Genomic DNA, 21,235 nt, shown 5'->3' with positions numbered 1-21,235 from the left:
AAGCATGGTATTTGTCCCCCACCGGAACGCGGAAGGTGACATAGAAATACCGGTGTCACTGCGTCCGTCCGTCCGTCCCACTTCACTTTGTGGACGCAACTCCTCGGAAACCGCTCAATGGATTTTGTTCATATTAAGTAGGATTGTTAGTCACCATGTGTAGTTGATCATATTATGCCGGAATTTTGATTCAACAATTTTGACAGGAGTTATTGGACTTTGTTGAATTTCTACATGCTACACTATAGGATCACATTGTGGAAGCAACTCTTCAGAAACCGCTTAACGGATTTTGTTCATAATTTATAGGATCGTTAGTCACCATGTGTAGTTGATCATATTATGCCGTCATTTTCATTCGACAATTTTGACAGGAGTTATGGGACTTTGTTGAATATGTACATGCTACATTATAGGAACATTTTGTGGACGCAGCTCCTCCGAAACCGCTCAATAGATTTTGTTCATATTTAATGGGATTGTTAGTCACCATGTGTAGTTGACCATATTGTGCTACCATTTTAATTCGACAAATTTTATATCAGTTATTGGACTTTGTTGAATTTGTACATAGCTATAGGAAGACTTAGTGGACGCAACTCCTCCGAAACCGTTCACCGGATTTCATTCAAATTTTGTAGGATTGTTAGTCACCATATTTAGTTGATCATATTGCACCGTCATTTTGATTCGACAATTTTTACAGGAGTTATGAAACTTTGTGGAATTTGTATATGCTACACTAACCGCTCACCGGGTTTCATTCAAATTTTGTAGGATTGTTAGTTACCATATGTAGTTGATCATATTGCGCTGCCAGTTTGATTCGACAAATTTTATATGAGTTATTGGACTTTGTTGAATTTGTACATAGCTATAGGAAGACTTAGTGGACGCAACTACTCCGAAACCGCTCACTGGATTTCATTCAAATTTTGTAGGATTGTTAGTCACCATATGTAGTTGATCATATTGCGATGCCATTTTAATTCGACAAATTTTACAGGAGTTACGGGACTTTTGTGCTTCAACTTTTTTTGCAGCGGTGGGGGACATGGCTTTATGTAGCAATCTTGTGAAGAACTTCATCTTTTGAAAGGGCTGTTGGAGTATAAGTACGATTACCAAAAGTGGAATTAATGCCAAGTTCGTTGAAAATACAGTTGTAATAATGAGCCTTACAAACAAAGACAATGTTGTTACTAGCTTTGCCAGCTGGAACCAAAACATATTCCTCATGTAACCTATCTAATTCTTTTATCACTTCTGGTTTACTAAACACAGAAGGATAGATGATACGTACTTTTGTTTTCATATGTCTAATGCGGGATTTTAATATTCCTCTTATGCTTTTAACCCATTCTGACAATGTATCAAGTTCTTTTTTTTTTCATATGTAGCCCATCATCTGGCATAATCTTCGACAGAATTCATTTTCAACTATATCAACATCACCAGTAATGACATGTCCAGCTGGCGCATAGTTGAAAGAAGATGAAGAACAAGAACACGTTGGTGGATTACGTATAAGATGGTCTATATCTAGGCACTGCAAAGTTTGTTTATAATTAAAAAGTTTGGATGCAATACTAGAAGTATAGCTGTAGGAAATACAGGGTGTAGACTTGAACTTGAAATAAGTTGGAATACACGACTGAACCCTATTATGACGAAGAATGCTGCTTATGTTGACGGTATATATTCCTTTGTTTGTAAACTGGAGCTTAAGGAACTGACGGCATGATTTGGAAGGAATATCATCCATGACCCGTGCTGGTTTAAAGAGCCTGTGATGGGCAACATCTATAATCATAGAGTTCAGTCTATATTCAGGTGTTGAAAAATCCAAGTATAGACTAGCCATACCTTCTTCAAATAAAGTGTGTAAAACTCTCAATGGAACACAGTAAAGTTTTGTACGAATACGATGTGGACCTAATTGTCTGTTGACGTAAGGCACAAGTGAATCAAACGTAACATAATTTATACTTGGTCTTTTAAATGAACGATGTCCATGACTGTGTTTCCGTCTTTGAGTATTGGGAAAGAGTCCCATCACATTCACATTATTTCCTTGTGGACTAGTCAAATTTCCCACATCATATACATTATCATTGCATCCATATGGAAATGCAGTGCCTAGGGTCCTAATCCAGTGATCATGAATTATTAATCTCAAATACACATATAGGAGTATGAAAATAGAAGATATATTAGATGAACCAGAAACTGTAATATCACGCAGATTTAGAACTATTTGATTTATCAACCCTTCCGCCACAAAATATAGTTCCTGCAAAACCCTTTCAAAATTTGAATTAACCGTCTTAAAATGGTTTCTGGTAATAGATGTGTAATATGTTTGCACCAATGGGATCAGTATTGAACCAGTAAATACTTAGTTGTAGCATCCTGCCCAGTTGTGCTCAAAAGCTCAGGAGCTAACTTCCTTATCAATGGTTTTTATTTATGTATCTTTTTGCTGTTCGGGTTGTTTAGACTTTGGATCCTGTCGTTAAATATCAATAATCCGATATTAATCATAGGGTGCGCGATACTGAATTATCGATCGTATCACTCAACAAATAAAACACTATTAAAAATTAAATGATTGAAGTACATGTAAGAATAGCAAGTAGTGTTTAAGCAAACAGTTGATGGAAGAAGTAAGACATGTCAGTAATTCACTCTGTTCTGTTCCTGTGGATTTCACGTTCTGTGGGTAAGGACATAACCGCGTGGTCAGGTCTTTATTTTGATATTTTATTTCGCTTTTTTTCCTTGATGGTTTTTATATCCCCGTGGAAAGTGTGTCCAAGGTTCTATGCGTTTTCCTTGTTCAGATGTATATGGAATGTGTTTGATAATTGAAAATAATTTTCTGCATGATTTATAACTTAACTACAAGATGTCTGTAGTCTGTGTATCGTTTTCAGTATGTTTACAGCTTATCAAAAAGTAAAACAGGTTGTATTACGAGCACAATTTGTGCTCTATCCTGCAATATAATGAAATCATAATTTGTAGTTATACCCCCCGCAACAAGTTGTGTGTGTGGGAGGGGGGGTATACTGGAATCGGGTTGTCCGTCTGTCTGTCCGTCCGTCCGTCTGTAGACGCAATGGTTTCCGGGCTCTAAAGCATTATCCTTTCCACCTACCGTCATCATATCATATATATGGACTACCCATGGGATGAAGATGTTCCCTATCGATTTTGGGGTCCAAAGGTCAAGCGCACTGGACATCGAAGTAGCAATATGGTTTCCGGGCTCTAAATCGTTATCCTTTCCACCTACAGTCACCATATCATACATATGGACTACCCATGGGATGAAGATGTTCCCTATTGATTTTAAGGTCAAAGGTCAAGCGCACTGGACATCGAAGTAGCAATATGGTTTCCGGGCTCTAAAGCGTTATCCTTTCCACCTACAGTCACCATATCATACATATGGACTACCCATGGGATGAAGATGTTCCCTATCGATGTTGGGGTCAAAAGGTCAAGCGCACTGGACATCGAAGTAGCAATATGGTTTCCGGGCTCTAAAGCGTTATCCTTTCCACCTACAATCACCATATCATATATATGAACTACCCATGGGATGAAGATGTTCCCTATCGATTTTGGGGGTCAAAAGGTCAAATGTCACGCGCACTGGACATCAAAGTAGCAATATGGTTTCCATTTAAATTCTTTAACGGCTTTTTTCATCGCATGGAGATGCTGTGTTCCTAGATACCTTTTGGATCATAATACTGAAGTTTTACTTATTACCAACACCCTTTGGGAGATTGGGGTAAGCGGGGGTATTCTTAGTGAGCATTGCTCACAGTACCTCTTGTTTCTACAGAATTTAGGACTATATTTGTATTCAATTTGTTTCATCTTCACCTTTGACGTTAACTCACCTCTTCTCCGTTATATACCCTATAAGTGTTTGAAACTACTACATTTTAATGTTCTTCTACAAATGAGGAAATTCTTATCGTAGCTGTCTTGATAGAGTATAGACATACGTATCCCGAGATAGTGACACACCTCTAGCTATGATTTACTGTCACTTTACTATTTTTAAAATGAGACAGATCATTGAAAAATAACTTGATGTTACAGGGGTTTTAATAACCGTCTTCAAAGTCAGCATTTCGCAAATTCTACGGTCGTTATAACGATCTGATTTGGAAATACAAGTCATCACTTGGACGTGTTAGTTCGTTCTTTACATACTCATTGTGACTACGGATTACTCCGTTTACCTGGTCAAGATGTAGGGCTCACGGCGGTTGTGAACAGTCGACATGGAATGGATACTTATTCAAAGGACCTGATCCCACCTCTGGTACTCTAGGGGTCCGTGTTTGCCATTCATTTAATTTTACATTCTTTATAGGATTTGTATAGATTGATCACTCTTCGTTATCGTCACTTGTTCCTGAAGGATGGATTCTTGTCATCACCTAGACAAAATAGTTGATACGTGTATCACCATACGAACATGTATTTTTATGAAACATATGCATCATCAAGCCATATAGACTTTTCTTACCTACAGTGGTAACATTGAACGCTAAAATTGTTTCTTAGGCACTTGGCTTATAAGGAACTATATTTTTCGTGAATTGATGGCGTAGTAAAATATAACTTTAATCATTCCCTCATTTGAAAATTTTTAAAGTAAATATTTTGCTCCAAAAAACACTTCACAGGGATCCGTCAGGGAAACTATAAAAAACCTTTCAAAACCGTTTGTATTTGATTTTTATACGCCCGTCATTAGACATTTGATGTTATGATATGGCGCGCTCCGTGCGTCCGTCCGTCCCGGGTCATGTTTTCCGAACTTTTTTCCGTAACAGATGCATGTACAACTTTGAAATTTAATCACAATACCTCCCTCAAGAATTGTAATAGTGAGTTAGTATTTCAGCTGGATTGGTCCATCCTTGACCTACTTTAGGGCTATAAGTAAGTCAAACAGTTTTCAGGACTTTTTTCATTACAGATACAGATATTGCCCTGCAATTTACACAAAATCTTCCTTTCAGAGGAATACCAGTTCTGTTTGCATTTCAGTTCGATTGGTCCGTCCGTCCGTGACATACATAGGACTAAAAGTAGGTCAAACAGTTTTCCCGGCTTTGTTGCATTATGGATACAGATATTGCCCTGAAATTTAGTCAAAGGCTTCCTCTTGGAATAATACAAGTTCAGTTTGCATCTCAGCTGGATTGGTCCATCCTTGACCTACCTTTTGGAAAAAATAGGTCAAACAGTTTTCCGGGCTTTTTTCATCATGGATACAGATATTGCCCTGATACTTAGTCAAATGCTTACTCTCAGTAGAATACAATTTCAGTATGCTTTTCAACTGGATTGATCCATCCTTGACCTACTTTTGGACTAAAAATAGGCCAGACAGTTTTCCAGGCTTTTTCATTACGGATACAGATATTGCCCTAATATTTAGTCAAAAGCTTCCTCTCGGAGGAAAACAAGTGCAGTTAACATTTGAGCTGGATTGGCGCACAATGACCTACAGTTACTTTAGATTCAAACATTTAACAACATAGAATTATGATTCAAAGAAGCAATCAAACTTTAATTATTTTTGTTAAAAATGCACGAGCACCTCCATTGGAGCTCTTAATTGGGAAATTGATCGGTAATAAATCCCACGCATATGCGAAGATTCTCAGTGAATTTCGTAGAATTCGTAGCCTGCCACTGTATTTCTGCAGTTATCTGGTACTTGATACATATATTGTATTCTCATAAACGAACCCATGCATTTCAATAAATTATTTACAAGAGACAGACAGACAGAAGCGATATAGAGGTCTATACTGAATGGGTGATTATTATACATTAACCATTTTGTCATTTGAACAAATCTCGGTCATTATGTCCCCATAGAGCGACCACACTTTCCATACATCGCTCGAAATTGTTCAACATGTTACTCTCACAACCTAGAATAAAACATGCATTTCAGATGATTTTGTGTAAGAAGATTAAAGATTAGAATTTCCATCAACTTCAAAGAGTTATAATTTAATCAATATCTGTCTACACCGGTCGCAGTAGCTTGTTCTTGTAGCTAGTGGTTTGGTCACTCGCTTTGCAACTGCGTTCGAATCTCGATCTAGGCAAATGTAACGGATGTGTGGGCACTGGTATGGGACATACGATAATGTTCGATAGAATACAAATGTGTATGATGGAAAACACTCGAGGTACTGTCGAAATGATCATACAATGGTCATGTGCTGAAACCCTATAAATACGGCGTAAACTTGCAGCTGTGAGTTAGTCTGACGATGATTGTTGCAGCGTTAACATCGGTGAGATTAAAATTGAAAGTATTAGATAGTTTACGTATAGGCCTAAGGGTTTGACAGTGTTTAACTTAGGAAGTTGCCATTGCTATGCAATATGCTTAACATTGCCAATGTATGTTCCTTGAAATGATTTAGTGAAGTAACTTTGGTCTCTTCGGGATCTAATACTGGTTATCAGCAGCGCTGGTTGCTTGTGTTATATGTAACGCTGTTGCTTCAAGTTCAAAGCACCACAGTCGCCTTGAAGTGACTTGGCTGAAGAAACCATTGTAGTTTGATTGATAGTTTAAAAGAAGTCGCGTGGTAACTCAGTACACACGAATCAGTGATTTATAACGTAAATAATTTTCTATTAGGTTTATATGTTTATATTAGGTTTATATGTATATAATCGTTTCTAAGTAGAATATGTATATATTTGCATCTATTGTTGATAAATTCAAATCCTCAGCAAGTTATATGAGGGGACCCTGTTGTAAATAATATGATAACCGGTTGGTAGATAGGTTACATAAACATGAGACGTTAAACATAGGTAGTGTAATACTATGTTTCTTCCCGAACCGTCTGGCAGTAGAAGTAAAAGCCACAGGTCTTTTGGATATGACTTAAAACCAACAAGAACAACCCGCAATAGGTCGCATTAGTAACTCAAACTAATCCAACACGTGTCCACAACTTCGCTTGTCCCTTACTTCCTACTAAAAGCCATTTATTGATTGTAAAAATACCTTTCTATACACCGTATAACTCTATTAAGTAAAACAAATACTATTTGATATTATAACATGTAATGCCGGATATTTGTCTTTCTGATTTTGGAGGCTGATGGAAGGCGCAGATAACGAACAGTGATCAATCTCATAACTCCTATAAACAATATAGAATAGAGTTGGGCAAACACGGATCCCTGGATATAATAATAATACCATATTTATATAGCACCCTTTTCATACACTATGTACGCTCAAAAGTGCTTTACAATGCATATATACCTTACAACAGAATGTTATACACATAATACATAGAAAATAAATAAAACATTAAAAGCTGTACCTATCCTGATTGTACATATAAAACATGAAAACACAAGATACCATAAATATGCTAGATAAGAATAAACATCAGTTTCAGGGCGTATTAAAATAATAATAATAATGAAATACACACACGCACACACAACATATAATGTATCAGGTATAATACATTAAAACATACAATTCCTTTTTTTATATATTTTTTTTTACATTGTACCAGAGGTAGGATCAGGTGTCTAGGAGGGGTAAGCATCCCCTTTTGACCGGTCACACCCGCCGTGAGCAGGATATTTATTATTTTACAACAATGCGTGAGACTAACCTTGGACTATGACATATTACTAAAAATCTCGCTATATGTTCTTTGATTTTTCTTAAAATCTTTATCATAAAGTATAGAAAAATGACTGGACTTTGCCATGTCCGGAGTTTAGGGAATATGCTGATGAGACGAAAGCAATTAAATTTTTATAAAAATCATTTATTCATCACAAGAGGAAATTTGACAATATTTTACAGGAACATACATGTAAATTGGTTTCAATGGAAATAATCTCCAAACTGTCAAATGTTAATAAAGTAAATAACGCTAAAATCTGGCAGTGGTAGATCCAAAGTTATGCATAGTCCGGATATTAAAATGGAAAATATTTTTTCAAATAATTGAAAAATAGATTACGAAACATTTAATCCGAATTTCCTCAGTCCCTTTAGAAAATGGAATTTTCATCACATATTTTTCGAGAAAAATGGTCGGAAAATCATGTTGAATATATTTAGATTTTTAGAATTTTTATTTCATTTCAAAGAAGGTTTTCATGGGTACAGATAAAATTAAAAATTTTAGGGATGTACATGAGTTTGATAAAGACTCATATCATCGACTGAACAGCATCTGCCCTCATTCAAAATTTCATATCATTCTGAATTACATGTACTACAAACAAATCAAGTTGATTTTTCTCTCTAAACTTATTTCTTGAAAATAAATATTATCCCCCTACAAGTAATTAATTTTGTGAAAATATTCGTATATAGTTTGAAGACATGTTCAATTTGAAAGCATTGGAGCCAGAATTTCCTCTGTCGTTTTTGCATTTTGAGCGTAAATGTACTAGATAAACCCCGAAAAATCATTTTCAGTATAAATATATTTAGAATTTTTAAATTTTCATTAAAGAATGCATAAAGGTACAAAATAAAAGAAATAAAAAGAATATATGCCTAAAGATATCGCTGACAAAACTAAATGTTCTTTTGTCATTAAAAATTCTATAAGAAATCGTTAGCCACATTAATCAAATGTATGGCTCGGATCTTTTTAAACACAACCTTATTTGCTTGGAAAAAATAATTCAAACTAGTCATCCGATATTGACACAGTTGCGCCTACATAATAAAAAGGAGGCTTAGACCCTTTGTCTTAGACAGTCTTGTGCCGAATTTTATAATTGTAATTGGAGCAGTGTTATTCATTATAGTAAACGTGTAAAATGTGAAAAATACTAACAGAATTGACATGAACCAACGAATGACGGACACATTCTAATTAGATCATTAATGAGTTAACTAGATGCATATACTCATGTAAGGAAATACTTAATGCAGGTATACTCCTCTAGACTAGTTGTCTGATTTAGTTTGTATCTTGTTTAACGTCTCATGAGAATTCTTCACTCATATGGAGACGTCACCATTGCCGGTGAAGGTCTTCAAATTTAGGTCTTTGGTCGGTGCATACGGCGATTGAGCAGTGAGGGTTCTTTACCTACTGTGACACGGGACATCCGTTTTTAAGATTATCTCCGAGGACCAGTGGCATTCACACCTGATGCAGAGCGTTTAGCGAAGGAACTGTCACTACCTATTTTAGACTTAGGTCTGTTGCGGCCGGGATTCGATAAAAGATGTGTTAAATTTACAATATCCTGGTCCTCGTAAGTTTCCATTCATAATTAAAGTTAAAACAATACACCTGTGATCAGACATATCCTTGTTCCGTTTGAATGTGAACCTGGAATATTCTGAAGTCTAATGTCTTTTGATAATAACATAGAGCCAAATCTACTTGTTGGAATATTTTCTCCAGCACGCCATGTATATCCTTGTTTGTCCCCTTTGATAGTTTTCCATAAATCATGTAAATATAATTTTTCTAGCACCTGTTGTGAATATATTGCGCTTTTATCATCATTCACACAGTTTAAATCTCCATATATCAGAATTTTTCGGAATTTTCATTCTTTAGCACGCTTAAAGAAAATACTGTTGTTAATTTCATTTGGCGCATATATATTAACTAGCGTAATAGTTTTGTTATCATATTCAATATTTACTGAAAGCTTTCTTCCATCATTTGACTTGTGTTCGTTGATTATTTCCAGTGGTAGATACTTTCTAAGTAATATAGAAACACCTCTACTAGGTAAAACTTATACGGTACCAATTTTGATGCACCAGATGCGCATTTCGACAAATAATGTCTCTTCAGTGATGCTCAACCGAAATGTTTGAAATCCGAAATAACTATGAAGTTTTAGAGCTAAATATAGCCAAAAACAGCGTGCCAAAAAAGTGGAGCCAAATTCGTCCAAGGATAAGAGCTATGCATGAGGGAGATAATCCTTAATTTTGAAATGAATTTCTAAATTTTATAACAGCAATTAAATATACATCCGTATTTTATATGGCGAATCTGAATAGCAATGTGTAGACAAACATTTCCACCTCGAATCATAAATTGATAGTTTTATTACATTTTTTTTTCAATACGAGTTTCTTGAATGAATATGATATCGAAACATATATCAATAATCCATGTATAAAATTTAATGTTTTTCTGCAGTGTTTAAACCTCTGCAGGTTACCGAAATGACTTCTAGATTATTTATGAATGTTTACATTTACATAACTACATTCTTAACATTTCATTGTTTTCCACTTGATTTGTCCTCAGTGCTCGGCTAGTAGATGACGACTTGGAATCTTCACGTTTGATTTTGGCGGCCATACCATCTATCAAGCGCCCTAACCTGTTTTGGCCCGGCCAGTGTTGCATTACGGTGTGCACGGTACATGAAAAATTCAGCCCACTACCCCAGTACACATCCCAAGTTGACTGTACTAGTAGTGCATGTATGTCTGTTTTTAGTCCCCTACCGACGAAGTCGAGGGGACTTTAGGTTTGCGCTCCGTCCGTCAGTCCAGTTTTCCGCACTTTTTTCTCTGTTCTTGCAGATATATATTTTATATTTGTTATGTGGCTTTGCCATAACAAGTTACAGATCAATTTCGAACTTCGTCTCGGTCCGTTGATTTTTCACTTAGTTATGGCCCTTGGACTTAGAAAAATAGCATGAATAATCAGTTTTCCAGACTTTTTTGGTTGTGCTTGCAGATATTCATTTGATATTTGGTACATTGCTTTGCCATAACAAGTTACAGATCAAGTGTGAATTTCATCTTGGTCCGTTGAATTTTCATTAAGTTAAGGCCCTTGGACGTGGAAAAATAGCATGAATTGTTAGTTTACATCCAAGTTTCTTATTTCTGTAGATAAGAATTAAGAATACTACACTCATTAAAACTTCTAGCATAGTAATACTACAATATAGCTAAATTATTCATGATCATCTACATGTCACAGTTTATTGACTTGGTTAAAGACCTAAACCTAATTATAAATTTGTCTTTTTTCTTGGTCTAGTCTCTACTCGAATACACGTAGTAGTTGATTTCCAACCATTCCTATCCTGGTTCCCCAATTTTCCCTTTTACCATAACCTACATAATGAACTTTGAATATTGTTGTGTTACAGTGATTTTTGCAACCGGTAGGGGACTATGTATTGTCATGCAATACTCTCAGAATGCTTGTTCTGGTATTCTTTAAGCATCTTTAGATTTTGAGCATTGCTTCAGCTTGGGCTCCAGAATTTCACTTATGACGATATCTTCCGTGGTAATCCAAGAAATCCGACTCGAGTACCTGCTTACCGATGCGTTTCGCATCCAAGGCAGTTTCCGCTTTACTAACAGCTTCTGCATGGTTCAGGTCTCCTGATCGAAGGGATTTTGGATGTGAATAAGCATGTTCGGCAGAACGATAAGTTCCAATAACCTTAATCTCGATGGCAAAGAAGTTTGATAATACATTTTCATTTCCAGAGAAACATATAAGGTCTTCTTGTGTGGCGACATATGACCGACACTTTTCCGAACCAGGATTATGTCCCGCTTTCTTACAGATTCTGCAATATTGTTCATATTTCCAATTTCTCCTAAAGTAGTTTTCTGCCCAACAAATTGTGCATTATTTTTTCTTCTCCCGGGTAGACTGTCCTTTATGTGCTTTACATGTAGTGCATCGTAAACCCGCGCACGTGGTGGAGCGGGGTAAACATTTGTCATCGACCATTGGTGCTATAGATACAAAGCGATTTCCATTCATGACATCGGTCATTCATGATTTTTGGGGTGCCCTTTTTCATAATATTTGATATCGCTGGTCAGCTTTGCTCCAAGATTTTCAAGCATATTTTAACACAACTATCTTACACTGGTAGAGGAATTCCTTTCACGAAGACCCGAATTATATTTTCATTTGGAGTCTGTTCCCGCGGAGTATGGATTGATATTAAATGCTAGGACGGCTCTACTTCCGAGAGTAAATCCTCCACTTACTAGAGTATTTCTATTCGCCGATTTCATATAGATCCGCTACAGATCTCTGTCCCCCTGTACGCATAACACATCGACATTTAAATATATCGACGACGTTTTATCTATTAACAATAATAACTTTCATTAATATCATGATTCGATATATTCCTGTGAGCTCGAAATAAAAGACACCACAGAGTCGTCCACTTCTGCTTCATACTTAGATATTTTATTGAAAGTAGATATTAACGGCAAACTAACAATTCAACTTTATGACAAACGGGATGATTTCAGCTTCTTCATCGTCAACTTCCCATATATATGTAGCAATATTCCATTATCACCTGCATATGGTGTTTATATCTCTCAACTGTTTCGATATGCAAGAACTTCTTTTGCTTATGGTCAGTTTTTAAATCGAAGCAAGCTACTGACAAACAAGTTGATGATGCAGGGGTTCAAACAGTCTCGTTTAAAGTCAGCATTTCGCAAATTCTATGGCCGTTATAATGATCTAGTTTGTCAATACAACCTATCATTAGGTCAAATGCTGTCTGCCGTGTTTCGTACCGATTGTCAGGCCTTTCTTGCACACTGGTTTTAACTACGGATAACTGCGTTTACTTGATCAAGATATAGGGCTCACGGCGGGTGTGACCGGTCGACAGGAGATGCTTACTCCTCCTAGACACCTCATCCCACCTCTAGTGTGCCCAACTCTCTATTTTGTATTGCTTATATGGGTTATGAGATTGATCACAGTTCGTTATCTTCACCTTTTACCTGGAACTACTACTCCTGTTGCCTCCGCGATATCATAGTCAAAAAATATTTCTCTTTATTTGCTTGTATGTCTCTGTTTCTTAGATACACGGACTTCAAAGTTTGTGTCCATTCCCTATTTCTTATATATGTATATGAAGAGTTAAAGACTAAACACAGGTAAACACTTACTGTTTTATACACCGGTAATCCAAATCGAAAATCAAGCACAAAATTCAAAACTCGAAAAATACGAAGAGTTTAAGAATAAACACCTAGTCAGTGTAGATAAACGTGAACACTGACTGATTTGTATTGTTGATCCAACAATCAAACACAAAAAAATTCACATATATACAACTCTGCACATTAAGCTTATATGTAACCGAAAATCACAATAACTGTGATAGCCAGGCCTCTTTATAAAAGCCAAAACTGTTGAAAAGACAGATTCAGATCGCAAACACGACCATTCACTTGCTCAGTCACGTAACTTTTTCCACCTCGTCAATTATATGATCGGGGTCGATGTTACGGGAACTACGTCCGAGGGGTCTATTCGTTTTCCTTCTCCGCAACTGGTGGAGGATATCGCCAGTCTCTACTTGCGCGTTGAGATGTAGACGATAGATCTCCGAACAGCAAACGAGCAAATTAGGATCACTCTTGTAGCACTCAATCCGACCAAACGAATACAGCCCAAGTCACATAATCGCTTTAAAGAGGTTCGCATCTGAGATTTGGAGTAATGCTATTCTTTGGGAAGTATATTTTTGATTTCTACATTGAAGTAGAGTATTCTAAACATGACCTTTTTGCACTTAAAATTTATTCAAGATTTATTCCATTAAACTTGGTTTGTCTGTTGGTGTCAGCACAACATAAGCAACACAAATCAATACATAATCATGTCTTTTAACAATGCACATAAATAAAAACTTTAATACAAGTAGTGGAAATAAATAATTACCTTTTTAGGTCACCTGAGTTTACTCAGGTGACCTATTGCAATTGGTTTTCGTCCGTCGTGCGTTAACAATTGAACATTTTTTAATAACTACCAGTCCAAATCTGTATCATAAAGGATAGCAAAGAGTCCGGACTTTGTCGTGTCCGGAGTTAATTGTCGCATCGTTTATAATAAACCATTTCTCCTTGGTTAGATTTATATTATAGACTGTTTACTCGTCTCTTAAAAAGATAAAAATCATACATAGGATATATAGCATTATAAAACACCGACCACATTGAATAAATCGAAAAAGTATTATTTCAATCTTAATATATTGATAATCAGGCATGGTATTGGATCATTGTTTCCAATGTTATTAAACATACTGCCACCTTCCCTTCTCTTTGAAAATAATTAAAGAATACCAAACGTGTCAAAATAGTGGAATGACTACTGTATAACATAGACAAAAGAACAGCATAGACCTATTGAAGAACGAGAGAGGAATGTATATATATATATCACCTCTCATCGATGAAAGGCATTCAGGAAAATGACGACTTACTCAGGGTAGTGAGTAATTTAGATTGTCTCGGTGTGTAAAAGACCAATAAATTGAGTTACTAGTTATATTGACGCAATTGTATTGAATCATATTCTTCCTTGCCGCGCCTTCTCTCTCTCTCTCTCTCCAAACCTACTAATTGAGGACGTCCTCACAATGCACACATATATTCTAAAGGCAAAAAAAGTACTCTCTCTCCCTCTCTCTCTCCGTAGCATACTAGTTATAGGTATACTGCATTATCATAATGACTGAAGTGTTTTTAATACATGAAGGAAAATATAAATATCAGCAATATTGATTTCATTTTATTGCCTAGTTGGGTAAGTCGATCGGAATGGTCCCGTGGGGATCCAGGCTAGAATAGGTTCACAGTACACTTTGCTTCTCGTAAGAAGATACTACATGTAAATGGAGCGGTGCTTCGGATGATACCGGAAAAAAAAAACGAGGCCCCGTGTCACAGCAGGTATGGCACGAAAAAGGCCCTTCCTGTGCATTGGCCATAAGCGCCGAGCATAAGCCTAAATTCTGCAGTCCTTCACTGACAATGGTGACGTCTCCATATGAGTGAAAGATTCTCGAGCGAGACGTTAAACAAGATACAATCAGTCGGAATGCATGTCGACTGATTATTTAGATCGCGGGTTCGGCTAGGGTGGAACATAATGATGTCATCTCTGATGCACAATTCGGTTTTAGACTTTCTTTAGAAACTGTTGATACCATTTATGCCTTGCAAACTGCAATTGATAAATATCTTTCTAAGAAAAAGAGGATTTACTGTTGTTTTATAGATTTTAAACGGGCGTTTGATTCGGTAGACAGAGCTAAACTGTGGGAAAAAAATTATGCTGCGTATTAGAGGCAAGTCTCTTAAGATGTTTCGATCATTGTACAATAATATTAAGTCATGTGTTTTATTAAAGGGAAATTTATCAGATTTCTTTGTAAATAACATTGGCGTTTTACAAGGGGAAATAATTTCTCCCCTACTTTTTTCTTTGTACGTAAGCGACTGTCAGAAGGAATGTTTGCTTAAGGGCAATGCTCACATGGAGCTACAAGAATTATCTTTATTTCTATTAATGTATGCAGATGATATGGTTATATTAGCTGAATCGGCCTATGACTTGCAACTTATGTTGAATTCATTGGAAATTTACACTGAAAAAATGGTCTTTAACGGTTATGTTCAAAAACCAAAAGTATTGGTTTTTAGAAACGGAAGTATTTTGAGATAAGATGATAAATGGTTATAGGATAATTAACAAATTGAAGTAGTAAATGAATTTTGTTATCTTGGATTATTGTGGAATTTTTAATGGAACATTTTATGTCACACAAAAACTGTTTTCAGTTATCATTACAATGTAAGAAAGCTTTATTTTCACTAAAAAGAAAATGTTCTAATATGAGCTTGAATTTTACAACACTTGTGTCCTTATAAAAATTTGATACAGATGTAAGAAGCTTTGCAAATTACGGATGTGAAGTGCTCATTCAGCTCCTGATATCGAAAAAGTTCACTTTTATCAACAAAAAATTGTATTTTGATATCATGTTATGACTATATGTGTGATGAAATGAGTAGTAAACAAAACTGTAAAAATTGGGTAGTAAATGTTAAAGGTATTTTGTCAAATGTTGGAGTGATGAATCTATGGTTAAATCAATGTACGTTGAAGCCACAATACAAGTTTGCAGTTGCTAAGCAACGTATTTTTGATAATTGTAAACAAAAAATACTTTCTGAAATCAACTCGTCCTCAAAATTTAGAATTTATAAACATTTGATTGACCATTTTACTTTGCAATCCTACTTAACTAAAAGGATTCCTGTGCAGTATAAAAAAGTTTATATATACAATATATTGTAAGTTAATAAGATTATCGTCTCACTGGTTAGTTATTGAAACCGGTAGATACAAAAATGTTCCTTTAGAAAGACGTGTATGTCCTTCATGTACCTTAGATGTAGAAAATGAGTTTCATTTTTTCTTTAAGTGTACCTATTAGTCATATAAGAATCAAATTTTTGAAAAAGTATTATTATATCAGACCCTCTGTATTTAAATTAATTCGACTTTTATCGACACAGAATGTAAAGGAAATATGTGACTTTGGTAAATTTGAATTCCTTTGAAATTAAAAGTACTAATGTATAAGCACAATTTTATTCTTTCTTGACCTTTATATGATTTTAGATATATTACATTGTATACTATGTCTATATTAAAGCTGTATTTGCTTTTGACTAATAAACAACAACAACAAAAAGGAGTCCACCAGGGGCATAAATGTTGTTGTTTTTAATATTACTTTCTCCTAAACTGCATATTTTGACGAAGTAAAGTACATTTGAAAGTTGTCAGTTTCAAAATATTATTGAACATGTCCTCCTTTCCATATAAATCAAAATTTCTCTGGTGTTTTATTCCTCCTTAGGTTCAATGACTGAGGTTTGATATAATATACACCGGTCGACAAGGGATGCTTAGTCCTCCTAGGCACCTGATCCCACCTCTGGTATGTCCAGGGATCCTTGGTTGCCCAACTCTCTATTTTGTATTGCTTATATACTTATATATGCTTATAGGAGTTGTGAGATTGATTACTGTTTGTTATCTTCACCTTTCATACAGCTGCATCACTTCGTGGATCAACACCAAGCTTTGTAAGTGACTGGGTGAATATGACTGCCAACTCCTCCAGCTCATCAGTGAGCGTGGACCACGGCCTTGGAGAATTGCCCTTGCGAGTCATGATAGAAGCTCGCACAGAAGAGGGGTGGATTTTCCCGGGATTTGGATCCGCCCAGGCAGATGATGATAAGGATGTTCCTTACGGGGGAGTGGTATTTATCTACAATGAAGTAAACATTCAAATGTACGTTCCTCATCGGAACAACGGCCGAAGAATAAAGAGTAAATGGACAGCTTTATACTTAGGTTTGTTAAATTATTTCTTATTTGTTATAACTACCTCTGTCAACGAATATATATATCAACAGAGAAATAGCATATGGACATCTTTATACCTAGGTTTGTTAAATTATTTTTGTTATACATGTAACTACCTGTCAACAAAATTAGATACATAAAATGGTTTGTGGAAAGGTGGATCTATTAAAAGATATAAGTACATGAATATATATGTATCGTCTTTTAACTTTTGCAAGCCTAATAATATACACATAATTAAATAGCAAAAGTTAAAATGACAGGCAATTAGAATTCGTAAAATAAATTTTTAAAATAGAGGCCAATTTCAAATGAAGACATCGGAAAAACATCGAAAACATGAAACAGCTACAATCAATATAGAGTTTATTCAGTAATTAGAATAAAATAAATTTGTCGTCCAGGGATCCGTGTTTGCCCAACTCTCTATTTTGTATTGCTTATAGGAGTTATGAGATTGATTACTATTCGTTATCTTCACCTTTCACTACTTTGTAGTATCAGTAGAACTGGATGAAGGTCCTACGATATATTGTATAGCCGGGTGGGTTTTTACGGGGGTGTCTTTCTTTGGTGAATTAATTAATTATCTAATTATTCGTACAATATTATAGGGTTATTGAACTTATATTGGTGAATATTGGTACGAGTTGGCTGTAAAAATGCACGAGCCTGCGAGTGCAGTTTGACAGCCAACGAGTGCCAATATTCACCTATATAAGTTCAATAACCCTTTTATTATATACCTAAAGTATTTAGTTGTTAAATTATATCCCCTTTCACTCAAACTACTCCAAAATAGACGAGAATTCATCAATATTGGCAGTGTGCAATAACAGCATGCATTTGTTAACTGTTCAATATTTAACCCGTCATTAATGCATGAAGCAAACTGATTTTGTAAATGGAGACATCATAATTTATGTACAGTAAAACATTTTGCTTAAGTAAATATCAAATACCGGCTCTGTCAGATTCGGAGGACCGTCGTCTGCCATTTTGGCTTGTTTACGTCGTTACGGTAACGTCAATATTGAACGCTCATACTCGGAATGTTTCGGGCGCATACAATTTACGCAATGCAAAGTTAGCGTTCAATAAATTCTCAGGATATTGAACGCTAACATTCTCTAGATTTTACGCAGATTTTATATTAGACTATTTATTAGTGTAAGAAACTGGATTCTTTTTGTCTCACTTTATTCTTTATTGAATGATATTCATGAAGTAATCAGTATCAACTGTATCAAGGTGATGGTCTACAAAACACAGTTACAAATGTTGTAGAAAATAAATTACCAAAAAAAAAAAATAATAATAATTACATGTATAAGGATTTTCAAATTCAGATTATTATTCTACATAAATACCATGATATGAACTATTTATCAAATAAGTTATGAATACTCAATTTACTTTACTAATACATGAATAAATGCAAGTACTTTATGTGCTGCTCTATTTACAACTATATGTATATGCATCACCTTCATGAACCTTTACTAAATATACAACTAGTACACACTATTGCACAAATATTACAATGTAGGTTCATGGTTCATAAATAATAAAAACAAAATATAAAGCATACAAGATATCATACTACATGTATCTGACCACTATACCTACCCCAGATAGGGAAACACTGGTATGTCAGAACGTCTCCAAATAACAAACAGACTAGCGTACTGATACAGCATTGACTGATCTATCTGTAAACAATAACTTTATCTTAATAATTTGATAATAAGAATAAAATCATAATAGAAAAGCAATTGGCATTACTCTGGTATTTCACCCAACTTGCAAAGTTTGACAACATCGCTATTAAATAATCCAATTTCATATTGCATAATATATCTTAAAAATATATATCACACAAATACTACACACTCTCTATGCATCTCGATTTCTAATCAATACTTACAATGTACTTTATAATACATGAGAATCTTTGTGCAGTTTGACTAAAGACAAAAATGGCGCGCCCGAGAAAAATAATCTCTATGACCAAGTTTTGACATATTTCAAAAACTTCTCTTACAAAAACAATACCATTTTAAACATGTAAATAATTAGTCTCGCTTTCCCCAGACTCTCTCCCTCGAGACTTTGCGCTCGTGCAAAGTCTCGAGGGCGAGAGTCTGGGAAAAGCGAGACTAGTAAATAATGCAAAATATAAGTTACAATATTTTCATTACTCTGAATCTGCACAAAACCTAATATTCATGACTGCATTATTTTTGAGAGTGCGACGATAACATTTTTTTTTATTGCGTAACAACTTTGCTATCGTATATAATCTGCAGTGGTCAAGTGGTAAACACACCGGATTGGCAACTCCAAACTACAACAACCCCGGTTTGAATCCTAGCCATGCTAAAATATTCCCGCACCCCTTTTCTAACATATACATAAAAATATGGTATTAAAATACATCTCTTACATTAGCTATATAATAAATATGTATATTATTTTTTGCTTTCATATTTAGCGATTCTTATTTAGATGAATCTTTGGAAATTATTAAAATATGTCAAAAGCATATACCCGCCAAAAGAAACCGGTTATATAGTACATGTATATCGAAAACGTTAATTTCATTTGTTTTAAACTTGCTTTATCATATCTTTATCAAACTAAAATGAAAATTATGGCCATGAGCATATATGAATTATGACTTTAGAAGAAGAGGCCATTTGCACAATAGACATGTACATGTATTGGGGATGGGAGAAATGCATTATTGATATAAGCTGAACCTGGAGTCTTCAAATGATTATTTTATACACACATTTCGAACTTCCAGGGAATGAAAATAAATGGGTTGGTCCAGACCAGTTGCCGAGACGACACACATCAGTTCTTGTTCGAGCGAAAGCATGGAAACCAAGAGATCTGCCCCCTCCATCTTGGAGAAGCAGTGCCATTCTTGTTCAAGGTGACAAATACACTCCAAGCAAATACGTGTACTACAGCTAAACGCAGAGAAAACATGCTTATTATGAATCCATGTTTACAATGATGTGAATTTCATTCCCTGTAGTTTTAAAACATAATATTATGAAGTTATTTGGATATCACGAAAATCCGCGAAACAGTGTGACGTCATAAATGAAACAGGTATATCACTAAGTATATAGATTTAATTCCGATTTTATTTTCATTTCAGTTTTATTCGTTAATAAAACGAACAATTCAGGTACTTGAATAGAATGAAATACAAAATGTTCAAAAACCGTCGTGTAATCTAATACCGTCGTGTAATTTTTGACTGATCAATATGAAAGTAAACTGATGACGTCATTACTACACATAAGAGTTTTTAAGTCACCTAAGTAAGCTCATTTGTAAATTTGATAATCCGAGGGGTAGGGGTTTTTGTATCAGGGTGGGGCCACAATGGTCAGTTATGAAGTGTGTGAACAATAGATATTTTTAACTTCTTGATAATTATCATTCCAATTCTTTTCAAATTTGGTATGAAGCATCTTTGGAACAAGGGGGTCATGAATTGGAAATTTCGGGACTCTTGCACCCATGGGGCCTTAGGGGTGTAGCAAAAACTGCTCAAGTTTCAAAAAAATTTCCTCTCTATAATTGCACATGTTTAAGAAAAACTAAATGCATTTAAGATGTAAAGCAGAAAGGTTTCTACCAAAATTGTAAATTTCATGATCCCTGGGGTAGGAGTTCTGACCCCAGGGTGGGGTTGTACTTAGTATATAGTGTTTATATGTAAGTTTGCTGATACTATATAAAATCGAAATGCATACTAAGGAATTGCAGAGAAAGATGTACAAAAAATGGTGAATTTGACAACCCAGGGTTTTGACTCTGGGATGGGTACAAATTCGTCATATCTTTTAATGTTTCAATTTTTTAAATACATCAATTATATTATGTGAAGCCTTTCATCAGTGTATACACTTATGAGGGCATTGAAGTTG

General features: G+C 35.2%; 1 protein-coding gene across 1 annotated transcript in view; it reads left to right on the top strand.

Annotated features, from left to right (window-relative positions):
* The window catches only part of LOC125657564 (uncharacterized), a 47,266-nt gene that overhangs the window by 9,551 nt on the left and 16,480 nt on the right, over window positions 1-21,235 (top strand). The window contains exons 2-3 of the mRNA XM_048888227.2: window positions 16,968-17,273; window positions 20,095-20,226. Coding sequence (XP_048744184.2) covers window positions 16,968-17,273; window positions 20,095-20,226 — 438 coding nt within the window. The remainder of the gene's footprint in view (window positions 1-16,967; window positions 17,274-20,094; window positions 20,227-21,235) is intronic.

The sequence above is a fragment of the Ostrea edulis genome, chromosome 1, assembly GCF_947568905.1.
Source record: "Ostrea edulis chromosome 1, xbOstEdul1.1, whole genome shotgun sequence".
Taxonomy (NCBI): Eukaryota; Metazoa; Mollusca; class Bivalvia; order Ostreida; family Ostreidae; genus Ostrea; species Ostrea edulis.
This window is presented reverse-complemented; position numbering and strand designations above follow the sequence as displayed.